Source organism: Alligator sinensis, unplaced genomic scaffold (assembly GCF_000455745.1).
Source record: "Alligator sinensis unplaced genomic scaffold, ASM45574v1 scaffold297_1, whole genome shotgun sequence".
Taxonomy (NCBI): Eukaryota; Metazoa; Chordata; order Crocodylia; family Alligatoridae; genus Alligator; species Alligator sinensis.
The window spans coordinates 3,290,673-3,300,631 of record NW_005841848.1 but is presented as its reverse complement, the minus strand read 5'-3'; the positions used below and the strand labels follow the sequence as shown (position 1 = coordinate 3,300,631).

The 9,959-nt window shown below is 37.9% G+C and overlaps 2 protein-coding genes across 3 annotated transcripts in view; one reads left to right on the top strand and one right to left on the bottom strand.

Annotated features, from left to right (window-relative positions):
* The window catches only part of LRRN3 (leucine rich repeat neuronal 3), a 60,543-nt gene extending 51,937 nt beyond the window's left edge, over positions 1–8,606 (top strand). The window contains exon 2 of the mRNA XM_006015958.3: positions 5,474–8,606. Within this exon, the coding sequence (XP_006016020.1) occupies positions 5,834–7,990 (2,157 nt within the window). The 5' untranslated portion in view covers positions 5,474–5,833 and the 3' untranslated portion in view covers positions 7,991–8,606. The remainder of the gene's footprint in view (positions 1–5,473) is intronic.
* Positions 1–9,959, bottom strand: part of IMMP2L (inner mitochondrial membrane peptidase subunit 2) — a 946,737-nt gene that overhangs the window by 510,091 nt on the left and 426,687 nt on the right. The window lies entirely within an intron of this gene.

Genomic DNA, 9,959 nt, shown 5'->3' with positions numbered 1-9,959 from the left:
CCCCCGGGAGGGGAAAGCCGCGGGAAAAGCCCCTATGGATGCCCTGCCCGGCCCCAGCCTCCTGATGCCCTCCCAAGCCATGCTGCACCCACGCCATGGGGCAGCTGCCACGTGGGTGCTAGGCAGGGAGGCAATCCCCACTGCTGTCCACTACCTCATGCTGCATGTGGGGGCTCTGCCATGAGACCTCAGAGGCCCTGATCACTGCTGCTACATCTGGTGAGTGTAGAGCTTTTTTTTTTTTTTTAACGTGCTGGGAAGCTGGGACCGGGCAGGGGAATGAGGCTGGATAGAGGCAGGTACAGCCAGAGGAGCCGTGGGAAAACCTGCAGCCATCTGGCTGTGCCTGCCTCTCCCCCACCAATCCAAATTTCTGAATATCTCCAAATCTTTTGTGAATCAATTTGGAAGCTTCAGATTCGATTCGGGCCTCTTAATGGGTCTCCTGATTTGATTTGGATTTGGAGATTCAGCCTGATTCGGTGGCCGAATCTAATCGGCAACTGAAGCTTCACACAGCCCTACTGAACACCTAAATGTTAGGTGTGCTCAGAGCCACCATACCCAAGTATATGTATGGATCTGAATCCTAGGGGTTTAAGCAAGCAGCAGAAGATACACTGTTTTTAGGTTTTTACATGTCTGTAGTTTTAGGAATTACTTTTAGGTTCTTACATGTCTGTATTAAAAAAAAAATTATCTGGATAAGCAAATGTACTTAAACTAAGAACCAGTTGATAATTTCTGTCTTCACTTAACTAGCTAGCAAATAAAAAGAATTCTATTATAATCTCACTTTTAATGAACTATTAATAAAACATTAATCCTTGAACTTCTGTTTTGTAAGAGATTTAGCAAGTGACATATACATTCTTCCAGGGAACACCCTCAACCAGGGTACTAGGGCACCCACGAGCTCCATGAGATCTTTTGAAGAGTGCTGTAGGAAATATGAGGCGATAAAGGAGGTGTCAAAATATAAGGGTTGGCTCAGGCTTTCTCTGCTTGGTGGATCCCCTCTCCCTGACCTCTCCACAAGGAGGTAAGCTCTGTAATAAATAAATTAGCATCTGAAATGGGGTGCTGTCAATTCACAAAAGTTATGGAGGAGTGTCTGGAGTCCAACAAGGAGTGCCTCAAGTCTAAGAAAGGTTAAGAACTACTCTCCTAGGCCTTGGATCTCACTGTATTTTTTACTACTTACTTTTCAAATAAGAAATTTACATTGTATCCATTTTAATTTGAACAACATTAAGATCTGGTTTTATTCAGTCCTTACACAGGCAACATTCCTTTCAAACTGGCAGTTTTATCTGAGAGAATAAAACTAAGTAAGAATTTCTGGATTTGGTCCTTGCAAAGCATTCCCCTAAAAGCTCCATATCAGGTTTCACTAAGATGTAGTGTATTTATTAAAGTATTTCAGCATAAAAAGTTAGTCATTAACAAAATGAAATAACCAATTAGTAACAAGATTTCAGTTTCAACTTTGTTAACTATCAGTTGTAATATCTAATAGAGAGTGTACCAGTAGAAGTATTCAGAGAGACTGTATTTTAAAACCATCTTTGTGGTCAATAACACTATATTAAACAGGTGTTTTAACTTTCTACCATACAGCAAGAAAGTGACAAGTCTGATAATTCCTCAGTATGTAAATGTTAGTTGATAGTGGGTGCATCTACACATGAGCTTTAATGCACATTAGCCTATTTTAATGCACATTAAAGCATCACAAAAAACCCATGCACTTTCACTAATGAACATTAAAATATCCTAATGTGCCTTTTTCTAGTACCACACAAAGGAGGTACTAAATATAATGCACATAACCAAAAGCGCAGTAATAAATGTGTAGAAGCACCTAGTAAGTGGTACTATATTACCTCGTTGCCAGGGGCATATTAGCTGCAATAAGAAAGCTTCCAGTATATATCTGAGTGTCTATTTTCATAGATACAGTACCAGATACACTATCCAAACCTGATGCAGGTACAGAAAGCACAAAACACAACCAATATGCATATAACATATCCACCTTCCCAGAGCATGTGTGCAAATTTCATTTTCCTTTTAAAAATGAAGCCTTATGAAATTTATATTGGAAAGAAAACATTTAATTCTTCAAAGCTTCATTTTTAATAACAAAATGTGATTAGTCTTTCTAACATTGAATACAAAATACTAATATGTGCATGGTATAGATTTTTAAACAGCAAATTACAGCTAACATCTCATTCTCAAATCCCTTGTACAGGCCTCTGTTCAAGGTTAGGAATTAATCACAAAAAAATAAAATCAATACAACCAGTTGACAGAAGCAAAGTCCACAATGACCTGTCAGAGTAAGTCACATTTTACCTTCTATGTATCATTTTATAAATAATGTATGAATGCTACACAACATTATTCAGTGCTTTGGTCTCTTGATTTGATACCAGCCCCCCTCCCCTCACCCCCACACACATTAACAATCCAGGGATCTGTTACTCTCTCCATTATGCTACCTTGAAATCACACACAAAATGTAAAAATATGCAAAAATCCCCAAACAATTAAGCTGATTTATATTTTACTGCACAAGCATTTGTCCTGTCCGTTTCTTGCTTCCTTCCCTATTATTATCTCCAGAGCATCTTCTCTTCTCATGATAAATCAAGGCTTAGTGCTTAAAAAAATGCATTCTATGTCCAGAAAAAAATCCCTCTGAAGTAAAGTGGATCACTCATCCACATGAAGTGTGAATGTAAGTCTTTGCTGGATCAGGATGTCATACTGGAAGCACGAAAGCATGCTGAAGCCCTTATGAAAACTCCTGTATCAGGCCCCTAATTTAACCCTGCTCTGAGTAACGTAAATTGACTATAATGACTCAGTCTTCCAAGCTGATCCCTATGCATAGATCATTAGTAAGTGGCACAGCACTCAAAGTGAGTGCACAAACATCCACCAACTTGCAGGACTGGATCTAAATGAGCAGTGAGTTATATGAATGTTTTCTGTGTATATGTTTATTTTTCTGCAGGTTTGAAGTTTATATTACTCAAAGAAATGAAGGAACAGATTATTTTTTGGGTATTTAGTCTGTACCAGTATTTCTTTGCAGTTCAGAATGAACTGGACCAATTCCATAAATATGTATTATAAAATTTCAAAACAGCAGAATGTTTTCTGTATGTTTATCTCACACATTGTCTGTTCACTTTAATACACTTATATTTTTAAGTTAAATGGTAAAACAGCTTTGCATTTATGTAGTACAAGGAGCAGCACTCAAAAATTGGCCAAACATCTTCTCCAGTGTATCAGTTGCAGTTTTATACTGTATTCAAAGTGTATGTTATAAGTAAACCAGAGGAAAGGGTAGCTAATAAGTAACCCTATTTATCTTAGGTAAAATGGGAATATGTTTTAATTATTAAAAACATATTTTTGTTAATGAAAAATATGTATGAGACAGAATGGATGAAATGTAAATAGCATACAGATGCAAATGTATTAAAACAAGGAGAAATGGGGAGCAACTTAGACCTTCGATAAGCATACTGGACACAAGATCAATAGGCACTTCTTTTAAAGTAGAAAAAGAAAAGGACCAAGAAATCCCAGTGTGCTTGTCTTGCTGACTTCAGCAGTTTTAATTTAAGATAACGTTTATCACTACCAGAACATTTACTAGTTATCTGGGACTTGTAAGTCAGTTTTACAGATAAGGACTCAATGCCAACAAATGAAGGGACAGAGCCAAATCAGATGTAGTTCAAATTTCAGATGCTTTACATCTTTGAAGACAGGAACCTTTTGCCAAGCATGTAATGTTTCTGTCTGTCTGTACCAGCGACATCTCAAATTGCATTTATCAATGTCTTGAAGCATTGGCCCTATCTTACAGGTTGTAAACAATGCCATTTTCAATTTTAATACTGGAGGTAAATCAAAAGGGGAGAAAAACACAGACTCATTAGACTGCATTCAAATGAGCATGGACCTGCGGTATGTGGCACCGCAGACCTACCTGGGGTGCCACACATCACACATGCAGGCATTCCCCATGCTGCTGCATTGCAGCAAGGTGGGGCTTGACCCCAGGAAATCTTGGGGTAAAAAAAACACATCCATGCCAAAGTAAAGCAGGGCAGCACATGTGGCAGCACCGCGAGCTACCCAAAACCTGGCCAGCTGACAGCTGGAATGGATCACCATGGCTGCAGCTGCCTGAAGCCCCCAGGACCACAGCAGAGTTGCTGGCCCTAGCATCCCCTACCCCACCCAGGGTAACCTACCATGCACGAGAGTGCACGTGGCACAGGTGTTTCCTGAGGACATGTAGCAGCGGCGAAAGATGTACCACTGCTACTTGTCCACAGGGAAACAAATGTCCACGCTCATCTGGATGCAGCCATAAAACACATTTGAGTCCTGACATGAATACTATACTGAGATTTCCTAAACCTGATAGTCTGGGAACCATTTCATGTATAAAGACATCAGAGCTTTTTCATCTGTCAGGATACATTTTAAGGGAGCAATCCTGCAAGCTGAAGAAGGGCAGAATCCTCCATGCCAAGGAAGTCAATAGAGTCTGGGAGTACTCAGTACCTCCTTAGTAGAGCTCCTTGAATGCAGTGCTCAGAGTGAAGACTGGAGTTTAACTAAGCGTGGTTTTTTGTTTTAGTCCCAACCCCTCTCCCCCCTTCCCCTTTAGCAATTATAAAGGTACTTGGCTGTTACTACTCCTTAGTGCAACTTAATTCTTTTTCAAGTAAGAATAAGAAAGGGAGTAATTATACTGACTTTGCCAGTATGACAAACAGTTACTCCCCCCACTCCACCACCAATTTTATCTTCCAAAAAAGTTTAACCTTGCTTCTTGAATATAAGCCATAAAAAGAACTGGAAAAAGATAAAAATCCATGGATTATCAATTTTGTATGTTACTGTATAAATATCTTACAGGCGTGTCTCAGAATACCCTCATTTGGGGGCTACATTAATGCAATAATTCCTTTTTTTTCTTTGATTACATATAAATGATGTTCTTTATATTTTTAAACTTCGTGTTCAGAAAGTAAATATTCATACTCTGCAGGGTATTGCTCAGTAGTTAAGTTTTCAAAGCTAATAGAGCTGAATCTGCTTCTAGTGATAACACTAGGAAAAAAGAAAATATTCCAAAGTAGTGAGAAATATGTAGAAAAATCTTACTGATGTATTCTGTTTTATAATTTATATTTTGTGGATCATCAGCTTGTTGTAGTGCAGTGTTCCCTACTGGACACATGACACGCTACAAGTCTAAAGACATATTACTATATTAACTTCATTTATGCTGTCTGGATAACACTGCTATACTCTAGACACCACAGTCATTTTCTTTTCTTACTTGCAATAATTAATATTAGAGAGAGATAGCTAAATTAATTTATAACCTTATAGTTTCTTATACTAATTATTTCCTCTTCTTCTATTTTAGGTCATCCTGTCATTCCTGCAAATACTAATCAATCATGGGATTTGAAGTTAATACTATTAAATAAATGAATTGCTTAATCTCTTATGATCATCTATACATGCTTCATCTTCACAAAGCTTATCAGTGTTATGTCATCAAGGAGAGAGTGACCCTCATATCCACAACATGTCTATTATCATTGGACAAGGTGGTTGCAAGGTTTCCACTTATTTTCAGGAAGAAAGTTTTTTGCTTTTTTGGCAGTCATCATTTGACAAATGCAAGTGTTTGCTTTATCTAATGGCCAGCCCTTACTGAACTCAAAACCAGTAATTGTGGAATTTTTAAGGGCCCATTACTTTTGTGAAGACTTGAGCTAAGATGAAGGACATGCCACTCAAAATTCATTTTCTACTTGGCCTAGTAACCACTGCACTACTACAAGCAGTAGAAAAAAAATTGAACTGCCCAGAATCATGCACATGCGAGGTCAGACCGTGGTTCACACCAAGATCTGTCTACATGGAGGCTCCAACAGTGGACTGTAATGATTTAGGCCTTTTACATTTCCCAACCAGACTGCCTGCTGACACCCAGGTTCTACTTCTACAGACTAACAATATTGCAAAAATTGAATACTCAGTAGACTTCCCAGTGAACCTTACTGGTCTGGATTTATCTCAAAACAATTTATCTTCAGTGACCAATATTAATTTGAGAAAGCTTCCACGGCTTCTTTCAGTGTACCTGGAGGAAAACAAACTTACAGAACTGCCTGAAGAATGTCTCTCTGGACTCAGAAATTTACAAGAACTCTACATTAATCACAACTTACTTTCTACAATTGCACCAGGAGCTTTCATTGGCCTTGATAATCTTCTCAGACTTCATCTCAATTCAAATAGCCTGCAGATGATCAACAGTAAGTGGTTTGAAGCTATTCCTAATCTTGAGATTCTCATGATTGGAGAAAATCCAATCATCAGAATCGAAGATATGAACTTTAAGCCTCTTATCAATCTGCGCAGCCTGGTTTTAGCAGGCATAAATCTCACTGAAATACCTGATAATGCTTTGGCTGGCCTTGACAATTTAGAAAGCATTTCATTTTATGACAACAGATTTCTTAAAGTGCCCCATGTTGCTCTTCAAAAGGTTACAAATCTTAAATTTTTGGATTTAAATAAGAATCCCATTAACAGAATACAAAGAGGAGATTTTAGTAATATGTTGCACCTAAAAGAGCTGGGAATTAATAACATGCCTGAACTGATTTCTATAGATAGTCTTGCTGTTGACAATTTGCCAGATTTGAGAAAAATAGAAGCTACCAATAACCCCAGACTATCTTATGTTCATCCAAATGCATTCTACAAGCTGCCCAAACTGGAATCACTCATGCTCAATAGCAATGCACTTAGTGCCCTGTACCGTAGTACAATAGAGTCTTTGCCTAACCTCAAGGAAATTAGCATACACAGTAATCCAATTAGATGCGATTGTGTAATCCGCTGGATTAATATGAATAAAACAAATATTCGATTCATGGAGCCAGAGTCATTATTTTGTGTGGATCCTCCAGAATTTCAAGGCCAGAATGTGAGGCAGATACACTTCAGGGAAATGATGGAAATCTGCCTCCCACTAATAGCCCCTGAAAGTTTCCCATCTACTCTGGATTTAAAAGCTGGCAGCCATGTTTCTTTACACTGCAGAGCAACAGCAGAACCAGAACCTGAAATCTATTGGATAACACCATCAGGTCAGAAACTTTTGCCTAATACTGCTTGTGATAAATACTACATTCATTCTGAAGGAACATTAGACATAAGTGATGTAACACAAAAAGAAAGTGGCCTTTATACATGCATAGCAACTAACTTAGTTGGTGCAGATTTAAAATCAGTTATGATTAAGGTTGATGGCTCTTTCCCCCAGGACAATAGTGGATCTTTGAGTATAAAGATAAAAGATGTAAAATCTAATTCTGTTCTGGTTTCATGGAAAGCAAAAGCTAAAATTCTGAAATCCAGCATCAGATGGACTGCTTTTCTGAAGACTGAAAACTCTCAGGCTGCACAAAGTGCTCGAATTCCATCTGATATAAAGGTATATAATATAACACATCTAAATCCATCCACTGAATACAGAATTTGTATAGACATTCCGACTACCTACCAACAGAATAAGAAAGAATGTATCAATGTCACCACAAAAGGATTGGATCTTGAAGTGAAAGATTATGAAAAGAGCAACACAACAGGATTCCTGCTCTGCCTTGGTTCTCTTTTGGGAGTCATCTGCATGGTGTATCTCTACAGTTGCATCTCACAGGAAATGAACTACGATGTAGGACGCAGTTATTTAAGGAATTACCTGAAGAAACAACCCTTTTCATTCAATGAGCTTTATCCTCCTCTAATCAGTCTTTGGGACACAGGGAAAGAAAAAAGCACCGCACTTGAAGTAAAAGCAACTGTAATAGGTGTTCCACGTAGTATGTCATCAAATACCAATACTACAAAATTAAATTTCTGAAAGAAAAAGCACAAGACTTTGGTTTGTGCTAAAAAATAAGGCAAAAAAGTATTACTCTTCAGAATTCAGAATGCTAGACTCTGCTGCTGCTGACACAGAGGAATATGTACTGATTCAGCATAAAAGAACATTTTTAACTCACTGGCTTCTACGAGTATTGTGCCAACCAAATACAATTACTCCATTTTCTAGAACTTTTGTGTGACTTTTCAGTCTGGAAAACAGTGCAAGTAGCTAAGAACATTTTCTGTATTTTTTTTAATTATGTAAGAGTAGTGGAACTGAGCAATACCTCCTCCTGTGTTGTATTACACACACTAGCCACGAGTTTCTGCAGTGACCAGATAAATTAGAATTGACACATGGTGTAATGAAATGGACAAATTCTGTAGAGTAGACACAGTGAGTATGTGAAACTTTTTTATGAAGAAAAATACATTTTTGATTACAATCAAAATAGTTTTTGGGTTGTTTGTTTCTATAAAAAAGGGAATTCTTCTTGAAGCTCCTGTCATTTTAATATCTGATCAAATATCTAAATATATTCTCCTGTTGAAATGCAGGTCTGACTGCATAGGAAAGTTTTGCTGTTTTTTAGGCTGTAAAACTGCAATAACCACACAATAAATACTTTTATAAAGTACTTATCCATATCGTTAAGAATTAATAACTACATATTATCCTTTCACTCATTAAGAAGGGGAAAAACCCAAACAACTCAAGCCTGATAAGGAAACGTACAATGAGATATATTACTACCCACTCAGATTTCTCTTTTTACCTGGAGCCTGAAAACTGGACATAATTATTAGACTCAGGTCTTATACATCCAATATCTTAGCTGCAATAAAAAGCCTAATGTAACCATTAATAATGTCTAAATATTAGGTTGCCTGTTACACAGAATAATCAGTCTGTGTTAACAGCCTTGATCACATATCTCATCTCTTTGTGGGCCTCCACACTTCTTTCCAGAGATGACAATAATCAACAATTGGTATATTAATGTCTTCAGCTTTGAAGATATTACATGCAAATAACTGGATAAGGTAGGCTACATTAGTTGGACTGAATATGAAATAATTTGCTAATTCCACTCAAATTGGGTTCCATGGCAAAATTCTTATTTTGTTTGTTGGGAGTATGGCTTTGAAACAGCAGTAAACATTGCCAGAAACAACCCGTGTATTGTTTCTAAATTTAAATTCTATGAAGATCAAATATATCTGATATTGACTGTCTCAGCACAAAAGTCCACTAGGAATGACATGTAAAGGAGTGCTGACTTGTAGTTCAAGAATGACATAAAGAAACAAACAGGAAAACTGCTACTTACTCCAAAAGTGGCAGGGAACTTAGCAGAAAAAAATAGAGCTACCACTGAACAACTGAATAACAAAAATGAATATAAGAATGTGTAGAGATCTTACATAATACACTAAAAATTAGTGTTTTAATATATTTTAATATTAAAACCTCACAATAAAATTGATTTAATCCTCAAGAACTCATGTACAATAATTTTATCTCTAGATCTTGAATACTGTGGACAGTTCTGGTCCCCACATCTCAAAAAGGATGTAATGGAATTAGAAAAGGTACAGAGAAGGGTAACCAGAATGATCAGAGGCATGTAGCAGTTGCCATGCCAGGAGACACTAAAAAGGCTAGTTAAGATAGAGGTCTATGAAACCAGGAAGGATGTGGACCAAGTGAATAGGTAGGGCCTGGTTTAAATCATGGGCCCAGCTTGCTAACATCATAGCCCAATTGTGGTGAGGGCTGCCATTTTCACACCCAGATCATGGTGCGCACTCCCCAACCTTGCCCCCTGACTGGCTGAGAGGGGAGGTTAAGGGACAGGTTTAATTGCAGAAGCTGAGGCCTTGCTTCTAAGGCCTCTGATTGCTGCTGAAAAGCGCCCCACTCCTTTCCCCCCCAACCTCACTGAAAGAGGCAGGACCAGCAG